The 20,091-nt window shown below is 43.0% G+C and overlaps 1 protein-coding gene across 4 annotated transcripts in view; it reads right to left on the bottom strand.

The window, feature by feature from the left end:
- The window catches only part of LOC309398879 (uncharacterized protein), an 80,423-nt gene extending 66,122 nt beyond the window's left edge, over nucleotides 1-14,301 (bottom strand). For 3 of the 4 annotated variants that reach the window (XM_081966149.1, XM_081966151.1, XM_081966152.1), the window contains exons 1-10: nucleotides 14,157-14,301; nucleotides 13,266-13,339; nucleotides 10,995-11,026; nucleotides 10,366-10,387; nucleotides 10,230-10,257; nucleotides 9,298-9,346; nucleotides 8,096-8,254; nucleotides 6,033-6,247; nucleotides 4,526-4,629; nucleotides 2,694-2,809 (exon numbers count right to left, since the gene is read on the bottom strand). In XM_081966149.1, the coding sequence (XP_081822275.1) occupies nucleotides 2,694-2,809; nucleotides 4,526-4,629; nucleotides 6,033-6,247; nucleotides 8,096-8,254; nucleotides 9,298-9,346; nucleotides 10,230-10,257; nucleotides 10,366-10,387; nucleotides 10,995-11,026; nucleotides 13,266-13,332 (792 nt within the window). In that variant the 5' untranslated portion in view covers nucleotides 13,333-13,339; nucleotides 14,157-14,301. The other variant, XM_081966150.1, reaches the window with a different exon arrangement.
- Between the last annotated feature and the right edge of the window lie 5,790 nt (nucleotides 14,302-20,091).

Genomic DNA, 20,091 nt, shown 5'->3' with positions numbered 1-20,091 from the left:
GATGGCGCGGGGTCTGAGGCTGGCGGCCCTGGTGGAAGCCCTACCCAATCTAGATGAGGCCCCAGTGGCATCGGGGGACAACTGAGGGGAGTTGCTGCCCCCGGCAATAGAACGATCCGCCATTGTAATTTAAGTTGAAAAGGCTCAAGCTCACGTTCAGAGAAATGCCAAATGTTGATCGCAATCGAAACAGGAGGCCATTAGGAATCAAACTCATGCTCCAGCAGAATGGTGGCGAACTGACCTCCTTGGAACAATTAATCTGGTGATTCTATGTGACTACGGGCAGGAAACTGAAGCCACGCCCAGCCAGACTGGTTGTCTGGCTCGAAAAGGCCTCCAAAATGGCTCCTGTGACCCAAAATGCCCGCTGCGACTAACAGCGAAGGCGGGAAGTTCGAATCGGCAAGGTACAATGTCCGTCGCCAGAATGGAGAGCGCCTGCCTCTACTCTAGCCAGCGACAGCAGTCGCGGCCTACAGAGGCCCCGAATGTCCGGACTTCACTCTTGTTGGAGGGGGGGGAGGTGGCAGACAGCAGCGATAACAGCCGGCGCAGGGCGGCGAACTGATCCCCAATCGTGGCAAGGCAACACGAAGGCAGCGAACTGACCTTCCCTGGAGAACAACAGTGCACCTCTGCCTTTAACAAGGAGGTTCCCTGGCCCCAAAGGCTCCGGAACTTCGAAAAATGAATCCCTTGCAGAGATATTTACCCTGAAGGGAACTCAATCCGATGAAGTGGAATCCAAGCTGAAATAATAACGATGAATCTGTGAAATAATAATGATGAATTTGTCTAGTAACCTAGAGAGAATTATTTTGCGTCTCTTTAGGCTGGACTGAGTTAAAAAACTGAACCAGTCCAGTCAGAGGAGGCGTGGCCAGCAATTTGCATAACTCAGTCTCTAAGCTAATGGACAAAGTTAACGCATGCTTGGATTCCCCTCGCAGCGCACTGGAGAATTACAATCAATTCCTTTTTTGTCTCATTTATATCCCATTTTTCCACCAGCAACAGTAATGCAATCCTCGATGACATCTCTAAATTTACATTCAACGGTGCTCTAATTTCTCTAAACACCATGTCCCATATTTTTGTGCACAATCACAATCCCACCACATATGTTTATATGTTCCAACCTCTTTCTTGCACCTCCAACAAATATTTGTATATTTACCATCTATTTGATTTAATTTACGTGGTGTTAGGTACCACCTCCATATCACTTTATATCCATTTTCCTTAACTCTTACATACTCTTCTATTCCAAATATTTTTCCAATCCTTATCATTTATTTCTTCCAAATCTGATTCCCAAATTAATTTTAAACCTTTTGCTGCACTTCTAATCCAGTTAATATTTTATGTACTTTCCCTATTCTTCCTTTCCCTATATAGTCTTCATTCATCTCACATTCTTTTATAATGATTTCAAATTTTGTTAACTGTCTATCTTTCTCCTTGAATCTTTCTTCCACTTTTATCAATTTCTCTAATTTTATTTGTTACTTACTGACAGCCAGTATGGTACCTTCCACCAAGGTCCTCCGATCCGGCGGGAAAATACTTGAAGCTGATTGGCCAAGCCGTTTGACAGCTCCCTATAAAAGGGCTAGCTGCCAAATGGAGCAGCACTGGATTGTACATAGTTGTTCTAATAAAGAGCTGTTGTTTGTCACTAAGCCTGAGTCTGTCTCATCCATTCACCCAACTTAACACTGGTGACGAAGGTGGGATTGGAAGACAACTAGACACAAAAAAGAGCGGCAAGTTCAGATTTGCTTGATTGAACAAAATGACGATGCACGCCCCTCCAGCTCCTTTTGACCCAGCTACCAAGCACTGGGATTCCTACATGATGCGGTTCAAGTACTTCATGGAAGCCAACAATCTTCTAGGGCTCTCCAACAACCGAAAAAGAGCCATGTTCCTGAGCTACTGTGGGCCAGAGGTCTTTAACACCGCCAAAGTTCTCTCCGAGCCAATGCCGGTTCAGACCGTCACCTGGTCGGCGTTACAAAATACGCTGAAAACGCACTAAGCTCTCAAACCTTCTAAATTTGTGTGGCGGCAAGAATTTAACCTCCGAAACCAGAGAGATGGGGAGAGTATAAATCAATATGTTGCTGCGCTCCGTAAAGTCGCAGCATATTGTGAATCCCATGACTTAGACAAGCTGCTGTTGGACAGAATTATTTGTGGGATTCGAGATATCAACCTATAAAGAAGGCTGCTGGCTAAAACTAACCTCCCATTAGTTACACCAAGAAAGTTACACCAAGTTCAACTTCCTTCACCCAGATTCCTACTCTTAGGTAGCTCTCCAGTCTCCCTCCATCAGCAACTGCTCTACAGAAACAATGCACCTCTAAGCTCATTGCTTCTTCATTGCTACTCTGGTCAGAGGCCACTTGCAGATAGACCTGGTTATTATTTTGTTTAATTCTTTTCCCTACAAACATTTTTTCCAATACATCTTTATTACAGATCCTTTAGTTGTCTTATTATAACACAATAATATGAAATAAATGTTTCATAATAATATGAAATAAAAAATAAATATCACCAAAAAAATGCAAAAACATACAAAAAAGAAGGAAATGGTTGATACAAATCAAAGTTGATCAAATACAGTAAGACTTAGGAAACTTAATTAGCCAAAAAGTATAAAGACTGAATCAATTACTTACACCATTGAACTTGGAATTCAAAGAAAGAAACTCTTGATACTTGGCATATTGGCTGAAACGTGCAAAGTTGACCAATAACCATGAGGTGCTGTTGAGGTCCTTTGTGCAAGCTGATCCTGCAATTAAACAGTTGGCAATGATTACATTACAAAGAAGCTCTAAAAGAACCAGGATGGCGTGGAAGTTCAAAGTTTTGCATTTTAAAGATCCCTGCACCCACTTTCTCCAATTGAATACTTTCTTTTCTTATTCTGTCCCTATTCCCTTCTCCTGAAATTTATTTTTCCCTTTTTATTATATTGTCATAAATTGTGGTGTTTATACGATATTAGTAGTTATTAACATTCTATTATTAAGATAGCTTAATGTGCTGAACAGAAAAAATGTCAATATTGATTATAACGGGATGATAATATTACAAACATAAAATTATTTGGGGGTTTTTTCATCCAAGTGTAAATATAACATCAACAAAAGAACTGATGCAGTTCACATCAAAGTATTAGTTGTATGATAATGGTTTCAATCTTAAACTTTAACGTAAATTGTCCACTAAAGGAGGGGGGGGGGAGAGATAAAGGAAACAAATTTAACAAAAGGTACAATACCTAAAAGGCAAAAAAATATTTCCAAATCCATTGCTCAGAATTTCAATTACCCCCAAATGAAGATAGATTACTGAGGATAGGGCTCCATTTGCTATCCGAGACATTTAGAGGGGGTGCAGTTGGGGGGCTCATTAGCCCCCCAATTTCATGGAATATTTAAACAACAATGGCTGGGTTTGCATCAGCTGTGATTTGGCAGTTTGTGGCTTGTGAGTTGTGTGAACTCACAATTTCCTGTTATATTAGAGTAGCGCATGATATGAATGGGTCTAGCTAAACTGATTTAAACATTTTGAGTAATCCAACCAGCATATGGAAAGAGGACATTAAAATATATGATGAACGGTTGCAGGAACTGGGCATGGCTAGTTTAATGAAGAGAAGGACCAGGGCAGACATGATAGCAATATTCCAATATTTGACGGGCTGCCACAGAGAGGAGGGGGTCAAGCTTATTTTCCAAGGCACCCGAAGACTAGACAAGGAATAAGGAAATATGGAAACTGATCAAGGAGAGATTCAACCTAGAAATAAGGAGAAATTTTCCGACAGTGAGAACGATCAACCCATGGAAAAGAAGTTGCCTTTGGAAGTTGTGGGAGCTTCATCACTAGAAGCTTTCAGGAAGAGACTGGACTGTTATCTCATGCTCATTCTATGTGGGCAAAACGAGGTAGGTGAAACCAAGATGGTATTGCTGAAGACCCACTCATATAAGAGGTGGCGTTCGATTACACTGTTCCCCCGGCCCCACCCAAGGTGCTCCAGATGACCAATTAGCAGGAGGACTGAGGGTTCCCTGCACTCCATGGGGTCTATCGAGAAACTGTGGGAAGAGGAGGGGAAACATGGATTCCCACCAAATTAGAGCTAATATTGAATGAAATGAGTGATCTTCGCACTCAGTGCCATTGGATACAGGATGGGAGGCAAGCAAATTTTATAATTAAAGAAATATTAAATAAATAAGAGTAAATAAGAGTTACTGCAAGCGTTCTAGAGGCCCTGGGAAAATAGTTTTTCATTGTATATTCTGATTGGTTCATCTTTTTACTTAGAACTCCAGGGGAATTAGTCCCCCCCTCCCCCAAGGAGTAGGAAAATAAAGGCCCTAGCTTAACTTGCAATTGCCCAACATTTGGTCCAGCCCAGTGACTACACTGCGGTGTACTTCAGATCATCCACTAAGAGACCACACCGAGAAATATACCATTGTTCTCTTACCATTAGCGTTCAATCCCCTTAAATAAGGAAGTTGGAACGAGTGGAAAACTTCATACTGGATGTGATGATTCATCTTCATAAATTCTGCATCTAATCCTTTAACACTGAGAAACAGAAGTGTGTTTTGGAAAAGAGAAAAGATAGATAGAAAAATGAAGACCAGGATAAAGAGGAAGAAAAAAAATTCTTCTGAAGTAAAGTTAAATATTCACAATTTTGTAGGACTAGCCTACTCCAATCTGGGGTCCTTCAGTTGTCATCTGTGGCCTTTCTCCAACTTGATGCAGCCATGTTGGATGGGAATTCTGGCAACTGCACTTCCAAAATATCCAGAGGGCACCAGCCTGGAGAAGCTTAAGCCTAGGTGTCCATTTTACTTCTAAAGAACAATGCCCAACCATTTCAAACTGGGCTCTAAAGCCTCCAAAATGGAGGGAAATTAAGTCTTTAGCCCCAAAATAAATTGGTCTCCTTGTAGTTTTGCTCCTCTCTGGACCCAAGCAAAACCAACTTGTGCAACTTCCAAACAAATCCTAGCAGCCCTCCAATTAGAAGAGCTAGCAAAGGATAAAACTTCTTTCTTACTGTAGGGTCATTCCTCACTTCATTGGAAGAAAGAGCAAAAGAACAATTACAACAGTAACAATAATAATATAATGAAAAACCACTGGATCATTATGCTTGTCAGAAAATTAATATGATAGGTGTCAGTTCTGCTACCAGAAACAGGTAGTATCTATATATCTAAAACAAAGCCCGATCAAACGAGGGCAAAGCAGCTATTCTATAGGTCACCTATGAGCTACGGCTGAGTCAGAGGTCCCAGAGGAGACGTCTCGATTTTCTTATTTAATACCCCCCTTTGTTTATACATAACAAAATACAGAATTCAAATGAGAGAAGCATTATTGCTCATTTCTGAATGTTTGGTTTTGCAGGATCATCTCTCAATAAAACTCTTATTAGATAGGCTTGATAGGAAGAGATAGAAAGATCTCTTAAAGATGTTCTGGAGAACATTATAAAAATATTCAGCACAGATTGCAGCCTTGCTTCATGACCTTGAGTGGGGATTTCAGATATGTGAATTCCAATTCTCAGAATTCCCCAAATATAGTAATATCTTAAGAACTAAAGTGCACATAACTACAAGTTCTCAAAATTAAGAAACTCTTTACTAGATAAAAGAGACAGATGTACACATGGCCTGAACTGATGCAAGTTGTTGTTGAAAACTACTGCACCCACATATGTAAATCAACACTTTTTTTGTAGAGTTAGAAAGTTAATGCTGGGGCTAAAATGAAACATTTGCATATAAATATTTCTATACACCTAATAGTCAGACAGCTATTTGCTGGCTATAGGAAAATTAAAATTTCAAAATAAGTGAAGTTTGAGAATTGACAATATTCCTCTCCGGTAGACATGCTAGCAGGTATTATGCAATCCTGGGAATCACTGAACAGTCACAACTGAACAAAAGATTAATAGCCCCACCACATACATCGCCTGGTATTGCTCACACTGCATGGTCTCATTGTGAAGACACTGGAGCATCTCTGGTGAAATTCCCGAGATAAAAAGGCGAAGTCTTTTCTGGAACCAGGAAGTCACAAAGGCAGTCTCGTTGAAACGATCTTCGTTTCTTAGCTTCTCATCCCACAAAGCTCGCATTATGGCAGTTTTCACTTGATTAGAAATTAGAGAAGAGTTCACAATCTGGGGAGGAGAAATAAGAGTTACAGAGAAATTGCAGCTAAGGGGAAAATGGAACACACAGCACAAAAATGGAACACGCAGTATGGTGGGGATAGAGTTTTAATGAATAGCGAATTCAGAGAACATTGAGAATAGTTGGAAGTCCAGGAGGCCCTTGAGGCAACCGAAAGTCTTCCAGCACTTCTTGCCAAGCCAGTTCCATCTCACTCAGCGCCTTACGCATCTAATGTGAAACAACTTCAGGAAAGCAACTGCTAGAGTCCCCTTGTGGGAAAAAAATTCCTGGCAACGGTTCTCCTTGAGAGAGGAGACAAGATAGTGGATAGTGGACTACCCAGATGATGCCCACAGATCAGGTGCAGCAGTTCACCTATGAGTGGGGCATTGCCCAGTTAACCTGTCTAACTACCTGTTAACTATTACCTGTTGGCTAAAGAACCTCTTCTTATTTCAACTTTTGGAAGACCACTGGGCAAATGGCTATAAAGAGAAGCAGGAAGGCAATTCTTTAGTCATAAGTTCTCTAAATTCTCCCCACATCACGGCAGTCCCCCCAAAGAGGTGACATGAGGGGGAAGTATGATAAATGGGATAATTAAATCAACACCTCCTTTCACCTTTTCCTTCTCACTTCTTTCACAAGCCTGAAAAACAAGTGGCAGTCATGGGGTTCGCAATTTGGCAACTGGAGTAGGCAGGTGTGGAGCCCAAATTGTGAGAGGCTGTAGAAGAAAGCCTGGGACCAGGAGCTTGGCTTATGTGAGAAGCAGCAGCACCACCGTGGGCCCTTCATCTGCCCCTTGCTGTAGATACATGGGATTGTCTACCCTGCAGGTCAGCAGCCCTAACTGAAATATCCCACTGGAAATATCAGAGGGTGAAGAATAAACGTACAAGACCTCATAAAGATGCAGCCAATCAAAAAACATGCTCCCAAGGGTTCTGAACCTCCCAGATGCGTTGGAGGGAAACTCCTCTTAGAACCAGGCCACATGGGCTATTCGTAGAAGGCGGCCCTCACTTCCATGAAGCACAGGGAGCTTTATCGGTTCCGTACCCATCATTCATTAGTAAACTCACAAACTGCTTCCCTAACAGCAGAGTATGATTTATTGCTCACTATCAAGAAATAAGGAAGTAAGATACAGAATCTTGGGAATGGAATAAGCAAAATTCCTGCTCTCATTTATGAGTGAATTTAGTAAGGCTCTGGGAGTTGTGCCTGAACTCCCTTTCTCTGACTGTAGAACTAAAGGACTAACTGCCCTTTTCCCAAATAAGCCTAATACTGAAACATGAATCTGCTTTACATTTGCAGTTTTGAGATAGTCCATTTCTTCTCCTATAGACAGAAAATTAAGTTTCCGCCTACTTATTTAATTCTTTTTCTATTATTTTGGTTGAGAATTATGTGAGCTGTAATCCAACACTATCTGGAGGGTATCAAGAATAAAGCTTATCAGTCAACTAAGAACATAAGCGAACAGGCCCTCCTTATATTAGATGCCTACAAACGGTAATCTTCCCGTTCCCTTCCCCTTTTTGTGCCTTCAAGTAGTAATGGCTCTTGGCAACTGTCTGGACCCTCCTGCAGCTTTCTTTAGGGCATGCTTTGCCATGGCTTCCTTCGTGCCACTGAGTGAGTGTTACGGGCCTCATCCCTAAAATGGGACTGGAGCTCAAAGTTCTCCAAGCTTCTAGCCACAACACAAACTGGCTCTCGCCTATCACACCATAAGCAATAATCACATATTGTGTTAATGCAGGCATTGTATCTTTACTTGAAGTAGTGATGAACAGAGAAAGACTACTTTCTACTTTAACACGGGGTGTTAGGTTTTTTTTTACCTTTTCATTAAATTCCTCCAGGGCATTGATCAGTTCTCCCCCATTTACTTGATTTAGAAGGACTCTGATTATATTGGGTGGAAGGTCATATTTTTTCCTCAGGGTGAAATCCAAGGCTTGAATTATAAAGGTACTGTTAACATGACTGAGATTCTGAAGCTAGGGAGAGAGGATTTTAAAAATATTAGTATTGGTGAACAAAAGCAGTTTGAAATGACACAGTACAGCCAAGTGGCAGGGAATTAGACACTAAAGCCAACTTTTTCATCTAGCTGGATATTGATGGATTAACAGATGTCCTTTTCCTTTTCTGAAATCTTCATGAATGAAATTGGACAGACTTTCTCATAAAGCGGGAGGGGTCTCCAACCCCCAGGCCACAGCCTGTTTGAAACTGGGCAACAGGAGAAATGAGGAAGCACATGCACGTGAAGCTCCATTCGCACAAGCGGCGCGGGGCTTGCGCTCACAAAGTTCTATTTGTGAGAGTGGAGCTTCACGCACAAGCACAAGCCTCCTCTCCTCAAACCCCTCTGCTCGCGTGCGAGTGCCACACAGAGTTGTGCCTGCACACATGTGCCTGCCACTCACCCCCCCCACACCACACTGACCCACCAAGCTGGAAAGGTTGGGGAACACTGTCCTCGTGTAATCCCTCCAACCAATGATGCAACAATGCTATTTTTACTTTTTTTAACAAGGATGGCTTGGTTTGATTTTAGCCACTAGTTGTGTGCAGGGTTGACATCTTTATGTTGCAGTGCACATGAAAAAGGCACGGAATTTTGACTGTACAGTCCTGAGTGTCATCTTGATGGTCTTAAGCCATCCACCCCAAAATCACCAAAGTAGTGAGGAAATATCAAACTCAAAACAAGTAGACTCCTTATGACCTGTGTTTGAGGCACCCTCTTCTAAATCTGTACTCTGTGTAGTCCAGTTTTCCTCAAGTGCCACCCCCACCCCCACCGAGACCAGGATTCCTAACAGTAGACACCGGAGAAGGTGTTGGGCTGGCCAAGTCTGACCTGACCTCTCCTAGCTGATGAAAGACCAGCAAAGCCTTCCTCCAGCAGCACCTTCCATCTTGCAAATCCCAAAAGAGCTTCTTGAAAGCAGCATTCTCATTAAAATCCTGGAGCAGCCTTATCTTACTCTACTAAATCTAATCAGGCTGTAAGGCAAGCACATGGAGAACTTACATTGTCACAAACGAGGTGAGTAAGGTTGGCAGATATTTTGACATCAATTCTGTAAGAAAAGGGGGGAAAAGACGGGCATAGAGGGATAGTGCCAGAAAGGACTCCCAAGAATGTAGCGAAAGCCATCCTAATTCCACACATTCAATAAACCTGGCCCATTTTTGCAGCAACTGACATGTATACAAGCCACCACAGCCTTAAAGAGACCCCATCCCACCAAAATATTTAATATTTTCCAAAGAATTTTCAAGTTTTGATGCATTCTTTTTTTCCATTATTAACTTTGTGCTATCTGTTTATTCCTTATCGGATTAGAAAAAAATATTCTCCCTTTCCATTTTAATGCTCCTTTTGGATGCAATCTGAGTTTCCCTTACAGTTTCAGAGCTTTTCCACAATCATGTCTTCTTTTATTCTATGGCTGTTGACAGGTTTTGTTATCACCTGAAAGGAAGTTACAGGGCAGAAAGATGTGCAAATGTTCCATAATATAGTGTAGCTCCCTCCAGGTGCATTGGGAGTACAGTCCCGCAATGCTCAACCAGTTAGAGGATTGCAGAACACGGATATATCCCATCCTTCGTTTTAGCTCTTTCACTTGCAAAAAAATCCACACAAAAATATTGCCTTCCTTGCAGCTAACCCCTTCCTTCCCTCCTCCCCACTCCATTCTGCAAACTGCCATATTATGTAGCAGCAGCTCGCGTTCCCAAATGCTCCTTATGTGATCTATAGAAATCAAGAAACAAAACTTTTCGGCAATATGGCATTAAACAGTGACATTTTTGCAGACTAAAATATTGTTCAAAGCTCAAGAACAAAATAGAACGTTAGTCTTGAATGTGGACAAGGTAATACCCTTTTATGCTAATTTCAATTTTGTTCAGAATCTTCCCAGCATCCGGAATTTATTAATTGGTTTATAAAAATACCTCTCTATATCTTCACAAACTTTGGAAGCTGCAAAAATAAAAGCAAGAAAAAACAAAGAAAAAATTAGCAGGCTTCTCCCCAAATAGGGATTGTTAGGAGAATGCCAAACCCCAAGCGTTGCAATATATTACGCACCATTAATCCTGGCAGCGGGACACTAAAACAAACAAAAGTACAAAAGTGCAATTAATGTTGAATCCTTACAATGTCAGTGAATTCACAATCGTGGTGCAAGTGTTTATTGCAAACTGATAAAGAATCATAAAATTTTAACTTTAAAAAACTAATCTCGTCTTTATTTCTGCAGATTCACAACATTGCCATAAAGCTAATACAAGTCTTTACAACTGGCAGGGAGACTATTTATAAACATAGGAGCCTTGCTTAAAACTATTTGGCATCCATTCTCTACCATTTCTCTCCTTGTTAAGCTGTTTCTCCTTTTGTGATTCACGCCCCTGCCAGGAATCTTTCGCAGTTAAGTGTCAGGCAGCTAAGTTAATTTTTGCCATTTTTTTCTTTAAGAGAATTACAAAATAACTCAAACTTTGAAGCTCCACAACTATGGAACCAGGATATGTACTACAGTATACAACAAGTGGGTGAAATCATTCCGTGACAGCTTCTTTCCTAGGACACCCAGAGGAGGAGATTAAACTCTGCAAGGTGTTGCATGCAAAAGTCCCATCACAACGCCCAATCCACCATCTTGCAAATTTTGACAAGAGCAGGACAGCACCTTCACTGGGTCAAAAGAGACTTACCGATGCACCTTCCACTCTGGCTACGGAGAAGGCTGGAAAACAAGGAGGAGGCCATTAGAAAGGGCCCTTGGCTTTTCCCAATCAGACCACTTAGCCCCGATTCTCATCCCCCCAACTAGGAAGAGTTTTGAACATATCCTTGTGACTGGACATGTCAGAAAATAAAGATGAGCTCTCCTGCTTCTACCTGTGCACTGCACCCTTCTCCCCAAATATGCGTGCCCGAGGAAATCTACTTATGCTGTGCCTTCTGCTTGGCAGCATTCTTTGGCTTCTGTGTTGTACTGGGTGGAGGAGTTGGGGGCTACAGGACAAGAGGGGGATCAGCTGTTTTGTGATTTAAATGTATAAGAAATTCCCAAGATATGCTGTATTCCATCCATCAGTGAAAACTGACTAAGTATACACATGCAAACTGCTCCTCTGTAGACTCTGAAGCTTTGCAAGAAAGACAGATTCAAAGGGCCTCACAGATCTGAGCTTGGCGGAGAAGTCATGGGGACAGAAGGGGCCCAACTCAGCCCTGGAGCTAAGAGTCAGGCCATCCCCAACACAAATGAGGATTTCAAGAGACAAAACTCCTGGCTGGGTTACTGGGATTGCCAATCTTAGCACATCTATAGGGAACCACGTTAGGGAAAGCTGATGAGAAATTCTTTGAATAAATATCCAGAAGAGAAAGTCAGAGTGGAATCAAAAGTCCAACAAGAAACATATTGAAATCATTTTGTCATTAGCCTAAGAACTGCCTTAAATATAAATTTAAAAGCTGCAGTGAGGAGAACATTTGGGGGAAAAACACAGACAGCTGTAGATGTGCAGAAATATCTTCTTCCTGGAAAAATTTGCCTTCTTGCAAGAATTTGCAGCCAGTGGAGCTGCATGAGACAATGACCAGATATCACTTCCAGACATTTAAACGTAATGCATTGGCTGCTAGTCTACTTCCGGGTGCAACCCAATGTGTTGGTGATCACCAGGGGTGGGTTTCAATTTTTTTTTACTACCGGTTCTATGGGCGTGGCTTATTTTGTGGGTGTGGCTTGGCAAATTTGTGTTTCAGAATGGAGATAGGAAATAAAATATGCTGTAAAACTTTTTTTTAAAAAAAGGCCAAAGAAAGCAGCAACTGGAGCTGCGCCGAGCTGAATGCAGGAGAGCTGGATGGTCCAAAGAGTGCATGGTTTTGTTCATTGCCTGTGAGCTCGGGGGGAGGGGGGGGGGAACAGCCGAGCAACCAAGCAAGCAATCTGCCTGCTGCCAAGCACCCTGCTCATGAGTAAACTTGCTCACGAGTAAACTGCAGATTAGAGGCAGACAGCAGATCCTGGCATGGTCACTTGGCTGCTCCCCCCCCCCCCCCCGGAGCTTGCAGGCAGCAAACAAAACTGATGCCTCCTGCCTCTGTGCATCGAGGAGGCAGGGAGGCTCAATCCCACTTAAGAGGCAGTGGGGCAGTGGTTGCAAAGCTCCCTGAGCAGCCCATTCTGCTTACCTGTGTGTAGGCACTAGGACGCAGTTGTGCAGATGCATGTGGCAAAGACGAGACAGGGAGAGCGTCGGAGCGAGCCAGTTCGGGGGTGTGGCCAGCCAGCCATCACTACCGGTTTAGCGACCCGGTCCCAATTATCACTACTGGTTCTCCCGAATCCGTCCGAAGCAAGAGCAACCCACCTCTGGTAATCACCTTTAAAGCTCTTCATGGCATGGGTCCAGGCTACTTGAGGGACCAGTCATCCCACTGGGATTGGCCTGTCCTTTCCGGGCTAGGGGAGGAGGCATGCTGCAGGTCCCTTCAGCTGGATTATTCTGGCTGTTGGGGTCCAGGAGCCCCTTCTCTGCTCTTGCCCTCTGGAAAATCTCCCCCCCCACCGCCATGCTGGCCCCAGCCCTCCTATCCTTTCATAAGGGCCTAAAGCCAAGGCTCTGCCAGTTGACCTGGGCCCCCAATGCAGGAGCATCACTGTGTTTGATTAACAAGAGATCCCACCTTCCTCCCACCCTGCCCCCACTCTCCCCTTCTGTAATTGGATTGTAGCACTTGTTGGTTTTGGTTTTAGTGTGTATCCGTATGTATATCTTTTATGATTGTAACCCTGTAGGAAGATGGGTGCCCAATACATTTTATAAATAAATAATAAATAAATAATCTCTAGAAGGGATGAAGCCATGTGGAAGAAGATGCCATAACTTTTATAATTGAGCTGGCCGTAACCTTACTGGAAAGGAGTTCGTGTAGAGACCCGTGGGGAGAGAATAGCAGTGACATACCTATATAGAGTGCAAAAGCTGCAAACAGGAATGAAGGCTGACACCCCTGTGCCATGGTGGATCTCATTCAGGCACTGTAAAAAGAAAGCAGCCATCAGTTGTGCAATGTAAAGTTTCTTAAAACGCATCTCAAAGAAGGTTTCAAAGGGGAAGATTGCAAACGTTGCAGCTTGACCTGTTTACCCTCCCCGTGAAAGCAGCCTACTGGCCGAGCAACCTCATCCGTGAACCCATTCATGCTTTGAGACAGGTCATGCAATCATTTTGCAAGAGAGCAATCTCAAAAACTCAGGCATGTACATTGCCTGGCAAGGTTAAGGTTCCTAATCCGAACAGTTGCTCAAGGCAATATAGGAAAGTTAAGCCAACAGGACATCAAAACAGAGAGCCAGCAGGAATCCATTTTTAATAGCTTTTTCTTAGAAAAGCAAACTGTGGACGAATACATTCATTTCTTGATCCTTTGCCTCTGGTTTAAACAATAAAATGTATAACCAGGTAGCCCAAATCCACAGGCTCTGGTGCAAAAATGCCTAGAGGCAAATGTTAAGTTTTGGACATTTCCTTGAAGAATATGGAAAAATTTAGGACTGCCAGTAATGGATTGCCAAAACTAAGTGGACAATTTGGAAATTCCAAACATTTCACAATCCAGGTTTTACTATTCTGACTATTTTTTCCCCCAGTTCCCATATTTCAGAGTTATTACAATGCAATTGTTACCCCGCAATGCTCTATTGTGCTTTGAGTTATTTGATAAAAACAAAGATACCTCTCCAAATGCCCACAAGGAAAGAAAAAACTGGGAAACGGAGAAGGGGTAAAGGGAAATTATAGCACCGTAAGCAGTAAATACAGTCAATGGATCCTTGTAGATAAAGGTTCACCCACCTCTATTCAGGAGTCGACGTCCACCTGATGTATGTTAAAGAACAAGTTTTTGCTGGATTATCCTGATCTTTATCCCTTGAAGGTGGGAGACAGCGGAAAGAAAGAGGCGTGACAGGTATCAACTTTCCACAGTTGCTTCAGAAGGAGACTAAGTTATGGTTGGAGGATGACCATAAGCCCTCTTTTGAATACTCAGGCAAACTCCGCCTATCAGTGGAAGCCATGTCAAAATAGACATCTGGTTTAAAGGCACTACTCCCAATGAGTCGCATTTATGCTTATTTATCAGTGGTTCCAAAGTCCACCATTTGGAACATGGAGTTTCTCACATTTTGAAAAGGAAAAGATAAAATGATGAAATTTCTTTCAAATGTCTTCCTGTCACACCTGCAATATATTAGTCAGATGATCAAAGTCATTAGAGATGAACATGCTATACAGTTTGGGGCAGTGGTGAAATCTAAAAATGTTCCCTACCAGTTCTGTGGGCGTGGCTTGGTAGGGCGTGGCTTGGTGGTTATGTGACCAGGCGTGTGCGGCCAACTTGTAAAATGTGGTGAAACTCACTTAACAACGCTCTTGCTTAGCAACCAATACTTTGGGCTCAATTATGGTCAGAAGTTTTTTTTCTCTCTCTCTCTTCCTATTTCTTTCATTCTTTCTCTTTGTCTCTCCTTTTCCCTCTCTCCCTTCCTTCCTTCCTTTTTTCTTTTTTGACTCTCTTCCTTTCTTTCCCTCTTTTTCTTTATTTCTTTCTCTTTCCCTCTCTTTCTTTTTTTCTTTATTTGTCTCTCTCTCTTTCTCTCTCAGGGTGTGTGCTCTGTCACCACCGCTGCTGCTGCTGCCGGGCGGACCCACCCAGGGCCTTGCCTGCTCGCCTCCCTGATTACCTGCTCGCCTCCTTGATTGTTGCTGCCTTGGCTGAGGATTCCTAGGCTGCTTGCGGAGCCGCCAGTGCCGACAAACAGCTGATGATTGGCTCCGGCACATGTGCGGTTGTTTGCAGCGGTCTTTAATGAGCTCGGGGCAGCGGTCCCGGAAGACTAGGTGTAGCGGCGACTTTTGCTGTGCTCAGGAGAGCAGCACGGACGCCTGCGTGTAGCGGCAGGCTATGATGGCTTGTGACCAGACTCAGGCCAGAGTGAAGATGCATGGGTGGGGCCGCAGGAGGGTTTAAATGATGGAGGGAATCACCATGGTGCAGCCTTGACTTCATCTCACTATTGCATGTCACTGGGTGTTGCTCAGAGCATGCCAGAGCGGGAAGATAAAGAGTTACAAATCCCAAACTGCCTGGTTTATTGTCTTCAGTGAACCAGAACCTGACAGGATGTCAAGGCTCAACTTCGCAACATCACTGAGGGGACGCAGCCTGGTCTGGAAGCTGCAGACTTGGCAGAGTCAGAGGCACCAGCGGAGCTTGCTACCCCGGAGGCCTTGCCAACGCCTTCGGTGGTTCCCGATGTGTGGCCTAAGGAGCAACTGGCAGAGAGGCCTCCTCGGTTGGTGTCACAGGAGGCCTCCAACTTGGTTCAGGGTAAGCAGCACGATCCGTGAGTAGTAGGGGAATGGTAGTCAGGTCCCAGGCAGTCCCCCACCCCAGGCAGATGTCCCGGGGCTGCTGCACATGCGCACCTGCCCTTCTGGAGCACTGCCGCCGCCACCCCCTCTCAGCCCCAGAGAAGCGGCTGCATCTCCACCAAGGGCTGCCTGCCCACCCATTGGCTGGGCTGGGCTGGACACCGACCTCAGAAGGCAAGTGGCATGCGGGACTGCCGGGAAGGCCAAATGGAAGGCCGAATGTAAGGCAGGCAGGCAAGTTTGGCAGGGCTGCAGGGAAGAGAGTAGGCTGCTAGCTTCCTTCCCCACGCCTGGCCGGCCCCAACATGCTTGCCTGCCTTCCATGTGACCTTCCATTTGCCTGCCTTTGCAAGCTGGCCACAGGGACATCGGGAAGACCTCATGCAAGGCATAGCAGGGCTGCGGGCCACAGGGAAGAGTAGGAATGGCAGGCTGGGATGGTGGAAAGCAGAGACTGGGTGGGGTGAGCGAGCAGCAACCGGAGAACCGGTTCAGGGGCATGGCCAGCCACCAACGTCTACCAGTTCGGCGACCCAGGCCCAATGTCCGCTACCAGTTCTCCTGAATCAGTCCGAACCGGTAGGATTTCACCCCTGGTTTGGGGATACCAAAGCAAGCTTTGGATTGCAAAATTCTATTCTGCTTTTGGGAATGAAAAGGACATTGGGGCATTGAATGGACGGTTGCTCTCTTTTGAAGTTGTGGTGTTAATATAGTCAAGTTCCTTATGAAGAAAACTAAATTTTGTGAAGTTTTGTTCAAAAAGCAATACAAATGCAAGTCAACCCTCCAGTGATTTAGACAAAGATCTACCAAGAATATACCAGGCATTGCTTTGTGGGTGTCATCAATTTCAAAGGTTTCTTGGGATTCAACTGCACTGAAGCCAACCTTTACGGGACTTAAGAGCAGAGTCCTGTGGGGATTTTGCCAAAGGCCAGTTAAAACAGAGGCCAAGAGAAGCAGGAATATCAAACTTCTTAAGTTCCTAACAATTTGCAGTAATAGCTTAGAAGAGAAGGATTAGATGGAATGCATGTGCCTGTAAATTAGAAAAGTCTCCCTTAATAGGGTTAGTGGTTCTTGTGGGTTTTTGGGGGGTGGGGAAGGTAGGAAAAAGTATTAGCAAAGAGACACTGCACCAGTTTACTACTTGTCCCAATTGTTTGTCTACACCTGCAAACAGGTAAAACTATCTTAAAACCCTTATTAACCCTTTGAAGTCTGCGTTCTTTGCTTGACTTTCATCTACTTGCTGATAATAAAGATATTCAACAGTTTCAGAGCAGGCTGGCCAGGTTTATCTTGACTTCAGGGAATTCCAGCCTGGCCAGTATGTCCTCATTCTTGGACAGCCCCTCCTAGAATGCCCTGCCATTCTCTGGGTCATGTTGGCTTCTCTTTGCAGATGATTATCTAACACTGCTCACAGATGGCCTCAATTTTCTTGAATGTTTCTTTAAAGCAGTAGGGAAATCTATCTACTTGATCATCTACACTACCATATCTCCACAGTGGAAGTAAAAGAAAAGAAAAAAGAACAATTGATTAAATGAAGCTGATTCCAAATATGGATTCTGGCATGTGGGAAATGGCATGAAGCTAACTAGGTGGGAAACTGATGCAAGAGGCATCTATCTTTAGATCCTACGTACATTGCAAATATCCAGAACATGAAGTAAAGGTGTTAGGAACACCTCCGAAGTGCTGGAATGCACTGAACACCTGTGGGACTTACTTGGCTGAGGGCTACAGATGCCCGGGGCCAAATCCTTTTGTTTCCTGCCTCAGATTTTTACTCCATCTCCAGATTGGGGCAAAGTTAGTGACTAACTTTAGCCCAACCCTGCCAGAAGACACAGAGGAGGTAATAGATTGATTCATCACATTCCACTAAGCCTGTATAGAATTTATTTATTTCTCACATTTCTATCCTGCTGTAATGACCACAAAGCCCAAGTAAAACACCCATGGTACAACATTCATAGAAACAGTACAATACCCTCAAGTTAAAAAAAATTAAGTTAAAAACGGCATAACAAAATCAGGGGGAAAGCTCTCAAAACGACTCTGTCTTTAAACGTTTCTGAAAAAGGCTCTGATCTCCCAGGAGGCTGTTCGGCAGCATCAGTGCTGCTGTGAAAAAGCAGCACCTTCTTGTGGCAGTCTCCAGCTGAAAGTGTGGGATCAATAGCAGTTTCTGTTTGACCCACCAATACTGGTGGGAGGGGGAGCAGAGCCATAATGGGCTTATAGGTGAGAAACAGTGCCTTAAATTGTACCCAGGAATTAATCAGCAGCCAAAAGTCCACAAATTACAATAATGAGTTCCCAATGACCACACCATGGAATTTTTCAGGTGTTTATATATCACTTTTAATTTGAATATCATAATTGCCTGAAAGCTCAAAGACGAGTTCACCAGAAATTGACAGGATTTTATCATCTTGTGAGATTCTGAATGATTTTTTTAAAAAATTGGAGTGGAATGACATACTTGATGACATCATGGTTTCAAGAATACAAATGAAATAATCTCTGCTATAAATTTAAATCACCAGAAATCAACAGTAGTTTAAATCTACCTTACTGAACAAACCCATAACACCTATCATTTCTAGTGCTAGTTAAACACTTGGCTAAGTCTAATCAGGCAGTGATTCTAAAGTAGTACATACCATTATTTATTTTGATAATGTTCACAAATGTGAAACAATAATTAATAAGTATTCAAAAATCTTACAAAAGTCATAAATGCACAAAACATCACCATACATCATATTTTCAAATGTACAAAGAATTTATTTCATAATCCCAGTTAGTGCAAATTTTGAAACTTTGGGTGATAATATGCAGTGGAAACTAATGCAACACAACTGAATTCACAAGTCACCATGAATTTTTATCCCAAAATAGATCTCTCATCTTACAATTCATAAAACATCCCATTAAGGAATTAGGTTTATATTTCTGGTCAATTCCAAACAAACATTTATCAAAAGTCCAAAGAGCAGGAGGGGAGGGGAAGAGAGGATCATAGAGCTGAAAGGAACCTGGGTCTCCTACTCCAGCCCCCTGTCTAAGGCATCCTAGTCAAATGCTCGTCCAATCTTTTCATGAAAACCTCCAGGAATGGAGCACCCACAACTTCAGGGGGGCAAGCTGTTCCATTGATTAATTGCTCTGTCAGGAAATTTTTCCTGAGTTCCAGGAATGTGATTGTTTGATTATTTTCCTGCTTGGTCTACAGGGTGCAAAGGTGGGAAACAGTACCCATTCTGACTGCTGGGGGAAAAAGAGTCATGCAAGGAATGTCACAAAAGTAGCATCTCTTATCCTGAAGTGTTTAGCCAAGGAAACACTTAAGCAATTTCCTGTGCTAGCATTACATTACACCAGGCGTCCCTTATTAGTAGTTTCACACAATGACTTCAAACTGAAGTAAGAGTGGCATGGTGACCTAGAGATGAAGACACTCACCTTCACTTGGAAGGTTGAAAGTTCAATCCTAGGCAGCAACCGATATTTCTCTATCAGGGCACAAAGAGAAAATATCTGCTGCAAACTCCATGTAGGCATCAGGAAAGGCATCTGGTCAGTAAACGCTCCACCCCATTCATTCACCCAACTCCACCCCGAATCAAGAGATTACAGGATGATAAAAAGAAAAAAACCATTCAAATTGAAGTAAATGATAAACTATTAAGGAACATGCAAGAGAACCTTTCCACTTCAGTTAAAAGGTGGACTGGTGTGAGGTGCACATAGATTGTTGCACATAGAAACATAGATTGTTTCTACTCAGTGGTGTCAAGGGGAAATATATGAGGAAATGTGTGAGGCCAGCTCTACCTCTTTTCTATAGGCATCCTGGCACTGGGCACAAACATGCTTGCAGCACGACAGCCCATTGTTTTTTTCATTTTGACATTGAGAGGATCTCATAGTCCACCTGCAAAAAGTGAGAGTGCTTATTTCCTGGGGAGAAAAAAATAGATTTCCCCACTCGTTATGGGTTTTATTAATGTTATTTTATAAACTGCCTGTATATAATTAAACAACATAAACTTTAAATCTCTAGTCCTGATATACTCTTTCTGACAGTACACCTATGGGTAAAATAATTGTTCGTTTCAGGAGACAAATTAGAAGAAATATTTATGTAGTACCTTTTTGCACAGAAGCTTCATATAATAAAACCACAGGAGTTATTCTAAAAAAAGGCAAGATTTAATTGTGTGAAGCTTAAAAAAAAATCTCAGGCTCTTTCTGAGTGAAAAAAATCATTTATTAACAATACAGTGGAATACCTATTGAACAAAAAACAAAAAGCTTATTTGTAATCTATAAATTA

This window comes from Natrix helvetica, assembly GCF_964273705.1.
Source record: "Natrix helvetica genome assembly, chromosome: 13".
NCBI lineage: Eukaryota > Metazoa > Chordata > Lepidosauria > Squamata > Natricidae > Natrix > Natrix helvetica.
Note: the sequence above shows the minus strand (reverse complement) of the source record. Positions and strands in the feature narration are given on the sequence as shown.